General features: G+C 35.7%; 1 protein-coding gene across 1 annotated transcript in view; it reads left to right on the top strand.

The window, feature by feature from the left end:
- LOC144443272 (myocyte-specific enhancer factor 2C-like) overlaps positions 1-18,914 on the top strand; it is a 37,643-nt gene extending 18,729 nt beyond the window's left edge. Inside the window, exons 2-10 of the mRNA XM_078132711.1 lie at positions 953-1,094; positions 2,842-3,045; positions 13,664-13,807; positions 14,261-14,462; positions 14,961-15,087; positions 15,485-15,641; positions 16,038-16,161; positions 17,172-17,307; positions 17,770-18,914. Coding sequence (XP_077988837.1) covers positions 1,041-1,094; positions 2,842-3,045; positions 13,664-13,807; positions 14,261-14,462; positions 14,961-15,087; positions 15,485-15,641; positions 16,038-16,161; positions 17,172-17,307; positions 17,770-18,091 — 1,470 coding nt within the window. The 5' untranslated portion in view covers positions 953-1,040 and the 3' untranslated portion in view covers positions 18,092-18,914. The remainder of the gene's footprint in view (positions 1-952; positions 1,095-2,841; positions 3,046-13,663; positions 13,808-14,260; positions 14,463-14,960; positions 15,088-15,484; positions 15,642-16,037; positions 16,162-17,171; positions 17,308-17,769) is intronic.

Here is an 18,914-nt window from a genome sequence, read left to right as displayed (position 1 = left end):
GAACAAAACAACCACAAGGTGTTCAAAGTGCATGTGTATTTTATTTTTTCATATATAGAAGAGATGCGTACCCCTCTCAAGAATGTTGTGCTTATGTAGCAAGCATAATTTTTTTTTCACAATGAACATAGTTTCTTGAAAACATGGTCACTATACCAACAGTGTAAAATTCTGAGAATTCACACCAACAAATATATCAGATCTATACATCAATTCAAGATAAATATGCATTAATTGGTAGAAACTTGAAACTGTGGTAAGATGTTTAAATACAAAGTTAACAGCTGCTATTTTTGCAACTGTAAAGAGACTGACACAAATAAAATAATTATGATGTAGATCTAACACATCGTTTAGTTAAATGTAGGCTGTGAGATGAGCTATACAAGATGACCCAATGTGCAAACTATTGACACCAAGTCCTGTGGATGAATGATGTGGGTTCTTAGAATCTATCATCTAGTTAATCTTTTTTTGTCACGGTTCTAGTGATGCACAAGTAAGGGTATCATGCACTGTGCCATATTGTGTGTCCAGCATCTCTCTTGGTCAGAAAGCTGTATATTTTGTTGAAGGCCTCATTAGTATGCATGAATATTCATGAGATCCTTGCATACTGATCAGCTGCCAGGGCATGAAGTTGGCTGACAGTGTGTACCAGCAAATGTTTACCACCAGAGTTGACTTAAAAGAGGCATAGTCAAGCTATTTTTGCTTAGTAGGAACGAGTTCCAGCTAATGCCTGCGCACAGAGAACCGACTGTGGTAAATATAGGAGTTTCTAATTTGAGATTTTTGTTAAATTGGTTATTTTTACTCATTTCATATCTTATTATCAGGGCTATGTGTCTGTGTTTAGAAACAAGCTTGAAAAGATGCCTTTCTTTCATGCTAGGCTGGATATACAAAGACACACTAATTAATGGACTTGTAATTTTTGTCTGCCTTTCAGGCTTTGGTCTGTCATTGGGTAATGCTATAAGGTAGAATACTCATCAACAACAAATATAGCTTATCAAGAAACACCCCGACAGAACAGAATGGGACGAAAGAAAATCCAGATATCTCGTATCAACGATGAAAGAAACCGACAGGTATGTGTCATATATATATATATATGTGCATGATATATGTATATTTCAGAAAAGTAATTGTTTATATTTTCAAAAATATTATTCTTTCTTTTTATGGAATAGATCATGAAGGTTTATTTTTACTTTTTTCTATCTTTAATTTTCATAATTGGTTATATTTTTAAACGTCCACATATAGTAATTAAATGCATCGATACCTGATGATGTTATATTTGTGGGGGCATGGTTTGCTTGCACTTAATCTAATTGAGAATTCCTCTTTTCAGTGGAGAGTTAAGAAAAAGTGTTGTTATTTGTTTATACATGGAACTTGCGCTGTGAAAAATTATTGAGTATATTGTGTAGACTTTTATTTCCCGGAGGTCCACTTGTTTGTGATTGCCTGTTCTGAAGTAGTTTTGAGTGAATTCAAACTGAAGTGGCTCGGTTCAAAAGTTGAACAAGTAAAAGAACCAGATTGGTTGATAGTCATATTTTTGAATGCATGGAAATATATTCAACCATAGAGCAATATTCTGTTTGCAATTGTGTGAAAGTTAGCCAGGGATGAAATGATGAACAGGTGGAAACATGGGGGTTCATTACCTCTTCTGTAGTATTCCTGCTTTCTTTTCCAACCATTATGCTGCTTTAGACTACCCAGTGTTTATCTTGCCCCTATGAAGTAGTTGAAAATGTTGGAACTTGGTTGCCTTATACTGACAGCTGTTTGCAGCAACATTTTGTCTTTTTTTTAAAAGAGTCTGTTTTGTACCTAGAAGGCTAATTTGATGTCAATTGGTTAATACGCAAATGTGTCCTAATAAATACATGTCGTAATAAAATCGTTGGAAACATAAACATCAGACACTTTCTATAATCCTACAATAGTCAATTATATAAGGTGGTTTTTAATGGTTTTGTCTATTGTAAAGACAATGAACGGGAGGAGTTTTATGTTATGTAATAACCATCAGTTGTAAATTGGACAACTAAAGTTTATACTATTTCGTACACGTGTAATGGGTTCCCCTAGAATGGTTGGGGTCACAAAAGGTTTGCCAAAGATTGATTTGCCAAGTCAAATTTAACATCGCAATGTATTGTATAAGTTTTCACTCCATGAAATGTGTTTTGGCAGTAAGCTCTGTGCCACGTGTCTGCGTTTTGTATGTATGTACATTGATTCGATTGCTTTTCCCCTTCCTTGCTGTCTTTTTGTTCTCGCCATTGTTCAGAGTTTTTACAGTCAGCCAAACAGGGGCTATGATTACAGAATACAAAACAGTTTGTGACGTTGCTGTAAAGCATAATGAGATCAACTCCAGGTGACTTATTGTGCTGGTAATGGCCTGAACTTGCATTTGTTACCGTCCAAACAAACCTATCAAAATTTGTATTTGAACAGCACTTCTTCAAGTTTTTTGTTGTTACTGTACAAGCCCATCCATCTTGTCATAGCTTCCTTACTCTAGTTTTCTTTCCTACCAAGTTACGTATATATATACACAGTGACACCTCCTACAATATGTACACCAATGTATTGCTTCAGATCTTTAGACTTTCATGCGTGAACAGAAGTTGATGGGTCTCTAGTTTTCAAAAGTACTAATTTCTGATTGTTGTTTAGGTGTTAGGTACATTTGTTTATCAACCGTTACCATGTTACATGACGGTATAACTAGAAGTAGACACTCCATATGGTTGCACAATGCCCTATGGCACGTTACAAGTACCTCTCTATATCTTTTTGTCCTTTCTCGTTCAGGTTACTTTCACCAAAAGAAAATTTGGTTTAATGAAGAAAGCGTATGAATTGAGTGTCCTGTGCGACTGTGAGATTGCGCTCATCATCTTCAACAGCTCAAATAAACTATTCCAATATGCCAGCACAGACATGGACAAAGTTCTACTCAAGTACACAGAGTACAACGAACCACACGAAAGTAGAACCAACACTGATATTATTGAGGTAGGCAATGCCATTATTTTTTTCTATCACTGATTTCCTACTGTTCAAGCAACAAGAATGAAAATCATCAAATAGCCTTGTGCACGTTTCAAAGTACCCTGATGCAGTTTGTTTGCTTTCAAGTTTGCTTGTTTGCGAGACAATAGTTTCAGAAAGTCAAAGCGTGCAATGCTCGGAAGCAGCTCAACAATAGCGTATTCACTCAAAACATGTCATATCAGAATTGTTTGGAACAGTTGAATTCTCCCAAAAATACAACAGTTCTTGAACTTATCACCTTTGTTTTTGTCACCCAAACCCCAACGTCATGTCCCAGTTTATATCGTTCACTCATCCTTTGTCCCTAAGTGTTTGGGTGTGTTCAGTTAGCGGTTGCATTTCTCATAGGGATATGTGTGTACTAATGCAGAATAATTGAATGGTTTTGTGCTTAGAAATACATTGTTTTGGAGGGGAGCAATAGAGTGATAGGCCTGTATTTCCCTCAGTGGAGACATAAAAAAACAGAACAAATTGTAACTCTATCCTTCCTTTCCTACCATTCAACCTCAAGGATGTGACAGACACCTTAGAACATTCAAGAATTGTCGGGTAATAAAGTTTAGAGGATTAAGACCCATTTGGTGTTCTAACAGTGATCAAACTACCGTTCCTAAACCAGATAATGAACAAGTTTTAAAAGTGCCATAATGGCAGCCAGCAACCATGTTATTAAATGCATTGTTCAAGTTAATTGACTCTTAAAAATGAAATAAAAAAGAGCAAATTTATTCCAAGTCATGGCTCCAACATTGGACTTTATTTGTTTAAGAAGTGTATCAGTCTTCTTATTTGACTTGTAAAACTTTGAAACCAGCAAAAACAGTGAAAGTGTTCTAAATTAAGACACAGGGGGGAGCAATATGACACAACTCAATTATGTGGTATTGTATTTTGTCGTGCAGTGGACCTTCCTTGCTAACCATGTGGTTAATGTAGTTGCAGTTGTAGTCATTGTTAGTGAAAGTTATAGAAGTAAAAAAAAGAGGGTAGCACGGAACAGTCTTTGTTATTCCATTGCTATCCCGTATCAACCAAACCATTTATTTTTGGTAAGTTGAAAAGGAAAGGGTAGACACTGTTTACCATCTATTCATGTTTAATGGCTAACGGCATGGTTTAGCAGTCGAATGTGACTTTCACAAAAAACCTATAAAACTGGTAATAAATTTGATATTCCATGACTTGAGATGAAATGCCCCAGGTGAAATACAATGTGACTTTCAGAATTGGCCGTATGTGTTCAGTTATGGCTATAGTACAAATATGTGCTAAAACTACCATTCAAGGTTGCAGCTTAGTAGAAAGAAAGATGTTCTGATGGAGTGTTGATCAAGCAATTAAAACTGGCTTCCTATTTAAGGAGAGTGCAAACTTGGCTCAGTCAATTTCCAATCTGTGTGTTAAGCAACATTGATAGGGTGAAATAGTGTGTGCTAAACTGTTGGTGGGTGGTGGTGGGAGGAAGGAGCAAGTTGGGAAAATTGTCATAAATTCTTTAGATGAGATGTTTTAACCAGTATGTAGCATTCTTTCTTGCCCCATTCAACAACCACTTAGGGTTGTAAGTAGGTAAGTTGGGAAATTGCCCACCAAAACTATGGTACAAAGTTATGCAACTTTTATCAGATATTCCTATCTCTGTTACTGGAGTTCTACCCCTAGCATAAAAACACTCAGGTAGTTTAGCGGAGATACAAAGGTATGATTGTGTGCTGTCTTTTATCAAAACACAAATAATATATTGTGCACAGCAAACCATTATGACAACATTAACAATAAATGAATCATTAATTTTAATTCAAATAGTGTATAAACATGTCAAAAAAGTTTACAGCCTTCCCAAAGCATCTCAAATGAAGAGAAATATTGGTGATTGAATATTTCATACAAATTATCATTTCTGAATACAAGATTGTATTGTGCATAAGCCAAAAATATGGAATTTATACTCTGGTCGTTCTACATCACAATAATGTGTGTCTGTGTCACTGGTTCTGCTGTGTTCAAAATATGAGGCAAAACGTTACTTTTCTTTGATATTAGTGGCGTGGTATAATCATGTTATTCTCCAATGTTTGTCTTCCTTCAACCGGAAAATAATCATGACCTAAGGGACTCATAGGGACAAAGACCCCTTAGGTAACTCATATTTTCCTTGGCTGAATGAATAAAAATATTGGGGAATAACATCTAACTGTTTATTCAATATTACATCGTAGTAATAGCAGTATACATTACTTCTAAGTACCAAGTCCTGTGTCCATGTAAAAGTATAGATATGATATCATTCACCAATACAAATATAAAATGGGAAATTATAATGACAATGTGAGAATATTTTTGAAACAGCATAGTTTGATTGTTTATTTATTGTGATATGTTGAAAGACAGGGTGCATAGAAATGTCAGCTTGCCTGCTACAGCCTTTGAATTATTGTATATCTACATAACCCACATGATATCAAGGGAATAGAATTGTTATAGTTATGAAAACTAGAACAATATTCATAAATTTGATTACATAAACTGGTGTATCTGAACAATAGATATTAATTCAATTTGTCATAAATCATCGTACATTTGGTCAAGTATTACAATGTCATAATTATGTAATAGAGGACATTGTGACTGTATTGCATGAAATATTTGTAGTGAAAGACAAATATATAAGGACATGTGGTATCTGTGTCTGTGTCTGTCTGAGAGTATGACTGGAGGTAGGAGAAAAGACAAGGAAAGTCCATCTGTTGTTACTGTATGCTGTGTGTGTGTGTGTGTGCGTGCGTACATGTGTGTATGTGTGCGTGCATGCGTGTGTGTGTGTATTTAATAAAATAAATATAAATAGTGTGTATGTGAGTGCATATGTGTGATTGGAGGAAGGGGAGGGAGAGAGTGTGTGTGTGTGTGTGTGTGTGTGCGCACGCCATGGAATGTTGTTGCAGGAGTGTGTATATGGATTTAATTTAAGCCATATTTGAGGGTGAAAAATAGAAACATTCAAAATAAATACTTGAAAATTGTGTCTTAGGATATCAGGTTGACAGAGTTAGAGCAGATAGAAGTTAGAACTAAAGATATATGGCCTGTAGATGTACAGGATTGATGAAAGTGGCAAACATCTGATATGCATCACTTTACCAAGAGAAAAGTACTGTGCTCAGTACTCACATTGGTAGCTCTGAACAGGAGTCTGAAAATTAGAAAAGCATTATGAAAAAACTACCATGTTCTGCCCTCCCTATTTAAGCACAATAGTAACCCAAACAAAAGAGAGCAATTGTGGAGACAGTGTATAGCATTTATTACTGATCAAAATGGGGAAGGAAGTAATCATGTCAACAAAAGATTGACATTTTGCTCCAACCTTCAATGCTTTCAGTACGACACATGTTGCAATGTTGTGTGGTACTAATACATGATATACAACCTTGATGTGAACAATAGATATGACATTGGGCATCAAACTAGGCATTGATGTTTTTTTTATTACTGGTGTGTGTACGACTTACTGGTATGTAACGCAAGTGTTGTCGTCTTCTGTGTGTTTAAATACTCACACTGTTCTCGTCAAGTTTGATACATTATCAGGAAAGGTAGAGCTGAATAAAGTCACTTTCTTTCGTACTTATTTTCATGTAATTCTTTCATGTTCAAAAAAACATAAATGTATTTGAAATGTTAAAATTCCCATTTGGTTTTTGATTAGACAGTACAGTGTGATTCACTCACTTTTGTACAGTTTAGGGTAGGTTGACAAAAAGATTTGCAAATTGCATTCTGTTTATTCACAAAACCAAACTATTTGAGAATAAGTTTGACATATTTTATGTTTGTCTTCATATAGAATGTGACTTGAAATGAACTCTTTATAAGAAAATCAAGAAAATTACAATGAAAAATTCAAGGGTTACCATACAAATTTTTTAATTAGAGTTAGGGGTCAAAATGATTTAGTCATTTTAGAATCCAATATGGCCACCGAATACTGTTTTTAAGTCTATGGGAAAATAAAGTATTGATGATTTCCTTGAAAACAAGATGGTGGACCCTCAAATTTCTTTTATTATTCCAAGAGGACCAGGACAAGCTGTCATGTGGTTAAGTTTGATAAAGTTTGGAGAGAATAGAAGAAAGTTAGATTTTCGAGGGCAATTTGTTCCCATGGTGCATTGTAGTATGGTTCAGTGTAGCATACTCTGATGTACTCCTTGTCAAATGACACCCTGCGTTAGAGCTGAAGGACTTGACGTATTACATCTTACCTTATAGTCTAAATTTTGATGAGACCCATTCATTGTAAACTATTAGGCTAGCTGTGTGCTAGTGACCAATGTTATCCAGGAAAGTTAACATCAGACTAACACCAGACAAGCATTAGCACTTCACCAGCATTATGTTGGCCAGTCTGAAGGGTATTTCCTACACCAGTACACTGGGCCAACCCAATGCTAACCAGGAGAGTTAACATCGGACTAACACCAGACTTGCAAATTGGAAGGTGATCATTCTTTAACTATGCTGTAATTATAACAACTTTTAATAATGCAGTCTACTTTCTTCAAATTACACCACCCAGGTTTATTAGTATTGAATCTGATAGAGTTATAAATCAGTTTCACACTTCAAAGAATGCATATGTACACACGCACATACTTAATACAGTTAGACATATATTACTAAGGCCAAATAAAAAAAATAGTATGTTTCCAGTAACCAAACCAACCCTAGTTTAAGCCGCCAACCATTTTTTACATGCAAACAGATAAAATTATGACAATTTACTTCTATTTCCCAGTAGATTTTCTTCCCAAAGTATCTTCGGTTACTTTTTTTTCTAAAAAATTATATTCCAGAGAGAAACAATATCAGCCTATAACAGCACAGTCTACATATTGTGTTCGTCTACTTCTGAATCACAGAATTGTCTTTATTTACTTCTTGTACACCTCATCAACTGTTACAGAAGTATTGTGACCAATGGCTATCTTGTCTTTGGATCAAAGGAATTAAAAAAAATAAAGTAAAATCCTGACCTACCTACCTTATTTTCTGAAGTCATCGTATTGGAAACAAACATTTTTTTTGTGTTTGCCTAAGTGGCATATTGCATATAAAATTGTGTACATACGTACTTGATCCAGTTGATAATTATAATACTGTATACTTTGTAAGTGTAAGCTCCCTTATAAATCAAGTTTCCGTAAATACTTTCTTTTCTTACATCATTTCAGAAATTTGACCTAAAACTAATAACTCGTTTAATGTCATGTTTTGGCTGACAAGAACACGCTGCACATTCTCGAAATTTCAACATGAAATCGGCAGATGAGTATTTCAAGTCAGTGGGCCTTCATTTTAATGAAAATGGTATATTGAATGAAGCTTAATCAGTAGTTTGTTATCTGGTCAGAGGCAATTTTAGGTACATGTAAAGAGTATCCAAACACGCTAGTTAGGCAAAAAAGGGTATGGTGAAATCAACATTTTGTGTGCTCGAGTTCTTCTTGTCAAGTCTCGGAGTTTAAAACTGTTGGAAAAAATTAGTATTGCTTCAGTAGCAGTGTTATAGAAGATAAAAATTAAAAGTAATATTGATGATATATTGCCCTTTGTTGTTAAAATATACCATATGCTACTTTCCCTGCCAGCAAGTTGAAACAAGTTTAACTATGAAGGCAACACACAGTAAAGGGCCACATGGGGAAAAAATGTGGTATACTGCTTTGTGGTTATAATTTTAGTTGTTTTGATTTATGTGAGAATTCCGATTGGGTGGTCTTTTGTCAAATGAGAAAGACATATGAATGAGATTTGTGAACTAGAGTAAAGCATCCATAACCATTAGAATACAGCAAGTGTGCCGCCCTCCAGCAATCTAATGTTGTAGGCTGTGGTCTATCTAAAGTTGTAGGCTGTGGTAGACTCCATGCACGTAGGACCTTCTGGTGGACAGTACTTTCAACACATGCCACTATATTCACACTAAAAATAATTTACTGTGTTTGCAGTTTATAAATGGTATACAAAGTTGATGTTTCAATTACTTAGAATGAGTGCTCCTTTATATTCTACATTCACTTCAATACGAAATCCTTGTTCTTGTCTCCTTGTCCGCCCCCCCCCCTCTCACCCATGCCTCCTACCCACACACACACACACACACGTAAGTACGTACATACGTATGTACACACACACATACATACATACATACATACACATACACATACACATACATACATACATACATACACACATCGTGTACACATATGCATACACACACATTTGTAAACCCACTGGAAATCTTTGCAACCATAGAACACAATTCCCCATCCCAGAAATTATATAATATACATAAAAGCAACAAAATTCCTCTGACCTGTGTGAATTTTTTGCTGAGATAATAACCTGATGATGCAATATGAAGTACCAGTAGTAGAATATGACTTTTGTCAGATTACACAATATCCCACTCAAATACCAACGTAAAATTGAATTTAATACAAAATTATGTAAAATTTTCCAAAACACCCCCTCCCCACATCACTAGGCTTTCCCTTGAAATTATGGCGTCATCATGATATTCATGGAGTCTGCATTTTATTAGATTCCTCCTCTCGGTTGTTCCGTGCAAAAACATATTTATCATATCTATTTTGGTATATTACAGTCTATGTGGTATGTAATACACCAACTCCATATTATAGATATAAATATGTAATAACAACACAAGTTGTGATAATCACGTGAACAAATTGAGTTCAGACAAAAGCAATACAGTCTCTAACTTGAGTCTAAGTTGAATAATTTATTGTAAGCAGAAAGTATTTAAGCAAGTTTCCATTTGTCATACTTTACAGAAATGTTTTTTTCTTTTAGTATCTTGGTTTATCAAACTTCAAAGGAAGGCTGAGTCTTAAATTTAGAAAATGTATTAACTGAGATGACATGCCATATCTTCTGTTTGTGGTTTTGGTGAATTCATTTATTTTTCTTTGTCCTGTCTATGATTGATATAATAAAATATTTAATAACCTGACATTTACCCAGATAATTATGAAATATTTAATTTGATGATTCTGTTCTACCACACGAACAGTTTTAGTCTAGGAAAGAACTTCAAATTGTGGTGTAGTTTGAATTTTAAAAAAAAGAAAAGAATTACATTTCTTTTTCCATGTATTAGTTTTAGACATTTTTGTGTGTGCAATTCCCTTCATTATTTAAATTAGAAGGCTGTTTGTCTGGACAAAAATCTGAGAAAATAATTCATGTTAAATCAATATTGCTAAGAAATCCATTTGGGATCTGTTGTGACGTTATTGAAAAGTAGTACCGGGTACTCGGTTGCCAGGAGACGTAATCCCTTATGCAGTGTCAGGCAAATAAACCCTTTGAACACATTTCCTAAAATAGACTTACAGTGAGCTAAAATAAGTCTGCTGCTAAATATAGCAGTCTTGAGTTAAAAATAGAATGTACTTGTAACACAAGACGTTGAAGTCATCAGTGAATAGCAAGAGAGTGGGAAAAGGCTGATCAAATATGGCATACTTTTAGTGTTGGAAATTAATGACGTGTGCTCAGGGGAATTAAATCGTTGCTTGGACTGATAAATGGTCGTTCTCATTGAATTAACAGTGAACAAGATGTATTTCCTCACGTCCTAGTTTCAAAGCTGTTTGGAATGTCGATCCATGCCACTTCCATAGAAGTAAACCGCAGTTGTTCCGGGATTTACTACATCAAACATAAACATTGAGCTGTGTGTATAGGCGACAGCTTAGAAGGAACATACATCTTGATGTATGACTTTGTTTTTGGCTCATTTTCAAAACTGTCTTTAAATTTACAGTACAAATAGCTTTGTAGGCTAGATCATATCTCCAATATAATTTACAAAAGTAATTTATCATAATATTTTTAGAAATTATATGTGATGAATTACTCTGCGATACCATTAATGTCTGGGGGGAAAAGTTCATCCTTACTGTAAATCATGGCAGATATTATATCCCACTAGCATATTATCTTGTGTGAGTTGATGGCTTGTCTCTGCAGCCTGCGTTTTCCTCCATTGATTCAACTGAAAAGAAATTGGGGGGGGGGGTTCTTTGGTTTCTGCTTTTGTAAGTAAGCAGTGAAAATTGATACATTAGGTCCAACATTAGGTAGTTACCTCAGAGGAGTATTAGTGCCAACTTGTCATCCAGTAACTGTTTTAGAACTTGATAGGACCAAAAAAACAAACAAAGCAAGTCACCAGGAATTAGATTCAGTGAAAATAAAACAAATTCAAAAGCTGATTTGATAAAAAAAAATACCTATGTGTAAAGTTCTTGTACAGCTGTAACACAGTAGTACTCAGCAATGTTTGTTTAGATGTAACCTAATTTTACTGTAAGTGTTTTGAACAACTGTACATAGGCATTACATATTTTGGTTGCCTAGGTTGTTATCGCCATAGTGTGTGACAAATTATTTAACCATATTAGGGTAAACAGTGTCAATTTTAACCGTTTTTCCCCCTCTCTATCTCTTGTTGAGCTCTTGGTAAAACATTGATTGCCCTCTTTAGATGTACAGAATTCGTATCACTTTGCCCTCGTGAATATTAACCCTTTCATGACTAGAGACGAGTTTTAAATAATATGGAGACCCAATTTGTATGAATATTTTTATAATTACAATAATATTACTTTATTAAGAAGTAACATTTCTTTAATTCCAGTCTAAAATGAAGTTGATATATGCCAAAAACTTACATAAAACAAGAATTTTGTCCACACAATTTTGGCGGGAATGTTTTCAGTATTGAAGGGGTTAATATATTTTGATGATATTTACACTTCCAGGGATACTCTTACCCTCAGTTTACTTCAAATGATATTCATAGAAAGAGTAAAACACATGTTAGTACTAGTAGAGCTGTAGATCTCATCGCCAAGTATTCAGGGAGTTACAGTTGATGAGCAAGAATGGAATCCTGTAAGGTCAAACAGTCTGGAGATCTGATACTAATTGATGAATTCTAGAGCTGAGAGAGGCATTCTTCATAAATGGGACAGTCTGTGATTAAAAAAAAAAGAGACACCCACTGGCTGGATTATTCTGACCCCAATCACAATGTAAAGTGAAAGTGTACCCGTCCCATCATATTTGTTGATTACACAGGATGTGCATCTATTGATTCGGCACACAGTAGAGCACGTTTTGGCCAACTTCTAATTTTCTGCTCAAGTTGTTCGGCTACAAAGTCCAGTGTCTTCATGACACTCCTGTGGCAAGTCATCATGGCCCATGATTAAGATTTAATTAGAAACTGGTGATACTGCAGCGTCAGAGTGTGCTCAAAGCGTGCTAGTCATTTCACGTAATTAGTCAAACATGATAGTTTGTTCATGACCTCTCATCTGGGGTCATTTCACTGGAGACGATAGATAAAGTTATCAATATCAACCTGTCAAGGTTAAGCAAGAAAGCTAATTCAAAGTGGTGTTTTGCCCTCAGAGATGTTTTTTTTTTTTATATGTGTTTTAGAATTCCACCGTTTGTACTAATCCGTTTTTGTTCGTCAGTTGTTGATGACTATCCAGCTGAGTAATGAGTAATGTCATTTTTTTTTATTTGTATTTGTACTGGTAGTTAAAAGAATAGCAATATTGTGGTCCATTGTGCTGCATTCATTTTACTTTCTAACAACCATGAGCTTTGAAAATAAAAGAAAACATCTGTTTTACAGTGTCCCTCATAAATTGCCAATATTCTTCAAGTATAAATTACATTTGTAATGGTCCAGAAACTATAATTTCTGGCTAATAATATCACTAGAAAGGTAAAGCTGCTGTCTTTAGAAAACATTTCATGAATAAACATGAAGTGACCTTGGGTTGGATGGTGTGCCCTCTAGTGGCCATGTAGAGAAATAGGAATCCATATGGTGTAATGTTGGATATGCAACCCCAACCATCACAGAGACCAGATGATGGCCCTGATGGTGCCCAGATATTTAGTATCCATGTGGACAACTGGATAATTCAACAGTTGGATGGATTAACCGATTATTGACCCCTAGCAAGCTGTCGTACAACAATAGATATTATCTTAATAATAATACCCTACACAATAAAACAACAGTTGTACTGCATGTTGAAAGTAATGACTATAAAACTCATGAAAAATGGAGTTTACTGTAACTGGGTGTGCATAATTCAATCTGTGCATGTTTTGTATGTATGAGTGAACATGACAGACTGTTTGGGTGCGGGTATATGTCTTTATCTGTCTATTTATCTGTCTGTAGCATTGGTGTAAACAATGCCAGCCATTTTAGTATGTGTGCAATATCGTCTTATAATTGGCGTAATATGGTGATACTAAATTTCATCATCCTAGTTATGTGAGTTCAACTATAAATCATAATGCATGACTGTACACACCCTACCTCAATATCAAACTGTATGTATCGTCTGCACAAATTTGTGTGTTACATGTATTTCCTGGAGTAATCGCTTTGCAGCATGTAACACACCATGTAACTCGCCATGTAACTCACCAGGTTTGATATTGATTACAGCACTTGAACAAGAAAGAGAATAAAGGATGTGAAAGCCCAGACCCAGATGGCGAAGGTTTCCAGTTAACCCCTCGTACAGAAGCTAAATACTCCAAAATAAACGAAGAATTTGAAATGATGATGCAGAGAAATACTATGGCTAGGGTAAGCATCTAGATATTGCAATTTCTGTATGTCAGCCTCCGTATTAATCAGTCTGTGTGTGTGTGTGTATGTATGTATGTATGTATGTATGTATGTATGTATGTATGTATGTATGTATGTATGTATGTATGTATGTATGTATGTATGTATGTATGTATGTATGTATGTATGTATGTATGTATGTATGTATGTATGTATGTATGTATGTATGTATGTATGTATGTATGTATGTATGTATGTATGTATGTATGTATGTATGTATGTATGTATGCATGCATGCATGCATGCATGCATGCATGCATGCATGTATGCATGCATGTATGTATGTCATACAATTTGTAAATATTAGAACTGATATTGAGGTACCGTGATTACTAAAAGTTCCAGTTTTGTCATAGATTAAAACAGTGCAGTGACTTCCATACTGACTGATTATTATCTATCCATGTCCAGCAGGGAATCCCAACATCTAACAGTTATCCACATGCTATGCCAGTAAGTGTACCAATCTCTCAGGCTAACAACATGGCTGGTTATAATCCCAATACAAGTAGTTTGCTACAACCACCCCACCAACATCAGCTCACAAGGAACTCAGTCAGTCCAGTTGGCAACATGGCACATCCTCAACGACCATCAAGCAGTGGTCCACCAAGTAAGTCATGTCACTTTTAGCTCGAAAAATCTCTCTTCACTTGAAAAAATCTTGGCTTATTTATTGATCATAGAATTATGAAATCAGACTCATTAAGATGTTTAGAACAAAGACCGTGTAAAGTTTCTGTTAAGTGTCTAAGCTGAGTCTGTAGTTATTTGACAATTCATTGTCAATTTATCTTGTCAATTTATGAGTAGAAAATGAAGTGAAGAATATGATAATGTGTACATGCTATTAGATTTGCATTGAAATACTGGGTATATATTTCTAAAAGATGGTGATGTGAAAAAAACAACACTTTGGTGAATTTGTATAGCAATTTGAATCTTTTGCTTGCTTAAAATACAATGGATACCAACACTCCAAAACATACACGTGGGCACACAGTAGGGGGAGAAAGTGAGGGATAGTTGCTTGTGATTGGTTTGTCACTCATTGTTTGGTGCATGTGATTGTAATTCTGGTGTTTTGTCTGTGCATGTGTTATGCATGTAGGTACTACCCTCAATGATGGCTCATCAGGGGTTGAAAGTACCAGTGCTGGCACTGGTACAACAGGTGAGCATGTGTTCTTTCACTTACATTGGTGCTTTCACATTGGCTCATCCAATCAGGAAAGCTAGCACACACCTGCTGAGCAACCAATCAGGAATCAGTATTGTTTGCTGTGTACATAGTGGATACATTTCACCGACTGGCAATGATACTAAACTATCACAAAGCAAAGTTGTTATTTAGAGCACAAGAAATTCAAGTTTCTCCATGACAGTATTAAGCTATTCATTGCTTCATTCACATGAGCTATGCTTCAGTTACATACGTCATTCACATTTAATGTTATACTCTATTATACATGGTTACTGTCCTTTGTGTTACATGCTAAAGAAATGTATTAATTTATACATAAAAAGGAAACATTTAGAAATCACCACGTAGCTCACATGTTGAAATATGTATTTGAAATATTGAATGTGAAAAAATAGATGGTGATTGAATTTCTTGTCTAATTATACAATATCCACATCTTCATCATCAGGAAGTAGTTATGGCAACCCGGCAAGAGCATCTCCTGTTGGTCCTTCTGGTCTTGTCACCAAAGCCATGACAAAGCAATCTCCAACGACTGCAAGACCTCAACTCAAAGTGGTAATACCTGCCAGCAGAGCAGGCATGGTGGTAAGAGAAATATTCTCTGTTAATATGGCATGCATCAGTACAAGTAAAAAAGGGCCAGAGTTTCAGTTCCAGATTCTTGCAGTAGTGTTACATTGTATCTTGTCAATGTTGGCCATAAAGATTTTTCTGGACTAAACTTTCTAAGGCTGTGCCAGACACTTAATTTCACACCTGAGTTTTAATCCTAACCCAAACTGGGCCGTACAGACTTGCTACTGGACTTTTAATGAATATACTGTAGGTTTGGTTGCAAAAAAGTTATTTAGTTGATTGTGAAAATCTGTTTAATTCAAACACTGTCAAAATACAATCCCAAAAAAATAGACATCGTAAATGACTTGAAGTATAACAGTATCTTGGTCTTACAAAAGTATGTTGATTTGTTTTCATTTCAAGACTGGCATAGGCCTTGCTAATCCAAACCAATCCCTCGCAACCCCGACTGTATCTTTGGCGACACCGAGTAACCCTGCAGGAATTCCTAACTATCCGTCCGCGATGCCTACAGCCTTTCAAACAGGTGAGAACTTTTTATCTATGTTCATGGAAATAGTTGTGTGATCTGAGAAGTCTTAGGGGAGTGAAAGCCATGTTGGATTGAGTTGCCTAGTTAGGTAGGAAACAATGTACCAGTCTACACTGGTATTTGTGGACTTAGAACTGTACATGTGTTTATTGGCTGGAACTGACTAGCTAAATCTCTGAGTAGTGAAAGTTTGTTGGGTTGAGTTACCAACTACATTTTGTATTTGTCAAACTAGCACTGTCACATGTTTATTGTGTGACTGCTAGGGTAGAACTGTCTCAGACTCACTTGAAAGTCAGTTTAGTTGAGTTACCATGTTGGGAAATAATGCACAAACTATACTGGTACTTAGTGGACTACATTTATACATGTGTTCATTGTGTGCTGCTAGGTTTAAACTGACTAGCTATTAAACCCTTGGCAATGGTCACAAACTACGGGAGTACAGTATGTAGAATTATTTAGATGTTATACCCCAATATTTTTCTTCGTTTAGCCAAGAAAATATGAGTGACCTAAGGTGCCTTTGTCACTGTGACAATGCTTAGCTCACGAGTACTATATTTTCCGTCTGAATGAAGAAAAATATTGGAGAATAACATAATTATACGAGCCTCAGTAATATCAAAGAAAAATCGGGGAAAGTAATGGCAATTTTGAACGTTTTGATTCACATTTTGAACACAGCAGAACCAGTGATGTAGACACACGTTATGACATAGACGATCATTGTCGTGACGTAAAACGGCCAGAGTACATATTCCATATTTTTTGTTCAACTTGACATATGCATGGTATAATGATCATTATAATAATGTCACTATATTAGGTTGGTGAATAATACATGCTCCTGTGGAAACATAGTGAAACTCAACATCATCACAAGTCGCTATTCTGAAACGCTGTCCTTTATTTAGCATCATATTCTCGACATGTTGACACCAAACCTTGTCACAGCTTTGTTCCATATAAACAAGAACTGACCATGCTTTTTTTATCCCCAGGAGATTTTAATTTGAGCACTGCTGATCTAGCCCAGTTGTCTAATTTCAACTCACCGGGGACGTTACCCCTTAGTGCAGTGTCAGCTTGGCAGCATCAACACCCGCTGTCTGCTGCTGTACAAGCAGCTGGTATAGGGTAAGTATATTGCACATCCTGTCTTTTGTACTGTATCTCATAGACAAAATGAAAACATTGACACAGATAAATAGACATAACAATACAAATAGCAGCAGCTTTACCTACTAAGATTTTCATCAATGTACACTAGATCTGATGAATATACTGTTACCTCAACATACTTCTATGAAGTTACATACACATATACACCTCAACATACTTCTATGAATCTACATACACACATACAACTCGACACACTTCTGTGAATTTACATACACATACACCTCAACACACTTCTATGAATTTACATACACACTTCAACATACTTCTATGAATTTACATACACACTAAATTACAGTGCTAATGTGAGAACCTGGCATTGAATCTTTGGCCTTTAAGTTGCCCATTTTAGCACCAGTGATATGAGATATAATACACTGTAAATCTGATGTTGACTTCTATACTGGTTGCTGTTTCCAGATCTGGCACACCAAACCCAAGTACCTCCCAAGGACTATTGATGACAGACCGATCTATTGGTATAAAAAGTGAACCGATTTCCCCACAACGAGACAAACACCAGTTAAATCCGAACGCCGGCCGCTGCACACCACATGACACAGCAACCTCACCAAGTCGTAACAGTCACTGCAGTTCAGCATCAGCGTCACCATTTGGGGGGAGTGATCGAGAAGACACGCGGGGTGGTGAAATGAGTTATCAGACTCAGACAAACAGAGGACTAGTGGTAGATAAAGATCCCCCGTCAAAAAGACAACGAGTGGAAGGGTGGACGTCGTAGTAGATGAATTTACAAGTATAAATTACAAAAAAGTGATACAGGGATGATGTTACAGTCACCATATCAGATGCAACATAAATTTTGATATGGCGTTATTACCCTATAGAGTTAGTATAGTCGGACTTACCTTCAGTTCTACTCCAAGACTATTCAGTTCATAGGAGTAGTAATAAACCTAGTTAATATAAGTGATATATGATGAAGAGTGCCTGGTATCGGCCCACTTCGTGTTATGTAATCCCCATATCAAAGACTGTTTTCAGACACATAAAGCTCTCAGCTGTGCAGTTCTTCTGGATTACTTGACAAGACACCATTTTTTTGTGAGCAAGCCTTCAGAGAAATGAAACTTATCGTAGTTCTCAAAACTACACTCAAATCTTACTGCCCATTTCTTGATTTTACACCTTCATCAACTTTTAATTACGGTTTATACTAACCGCAAAGGATGTTACCACTCATAAAAACCACATGATTAAAGCTAGCAAGTTTCTGATTGGTCCTTGAGCAGGTGCTCCTTAGAGTTAGAATTCTCTCAGCCAATCAGACTGTTTTATATCTCCGACATAGCCTGTCTTGTGTAGTGTTCAGATTTTTGCAATGGTAACAGTAGAGCTTCAGTCTTTTTTCATATAACAAAAGGGGGATTCCACTTTTAATAAATTTTCTCTACAAACAATTACGATAGCAATAGAAATTTTAATATGAAATGAAAAGAAAACTCAAATGATCTTTAACTATGATGTTTACTCGCTTGTCTTCATGTCCCCTAAGTTGTTGCAACAAAATATGCCATGCAAGTTTTGAATATAAGATATAAACA

The sequence above is a fragment of the Glandiceps talaboti genome, chromosome 12, assembly GCF_964340395.1.
Source record: "Glandiceps talaboti chromosome 12, keGlaTala1.1, whole genome shotgun sequence".
Lineage (NCBI taxonomy): Eukaryota > Metazoa > Hemichordata > Enteropneusta > Spengelidae > Glandiceps > Glandiceps talaboti.
The sequence above is the reverse complement of the archived record's forward strand: the minus strand, read 5'-3'. Positions and strand labels throughout refer to the sequence as shown.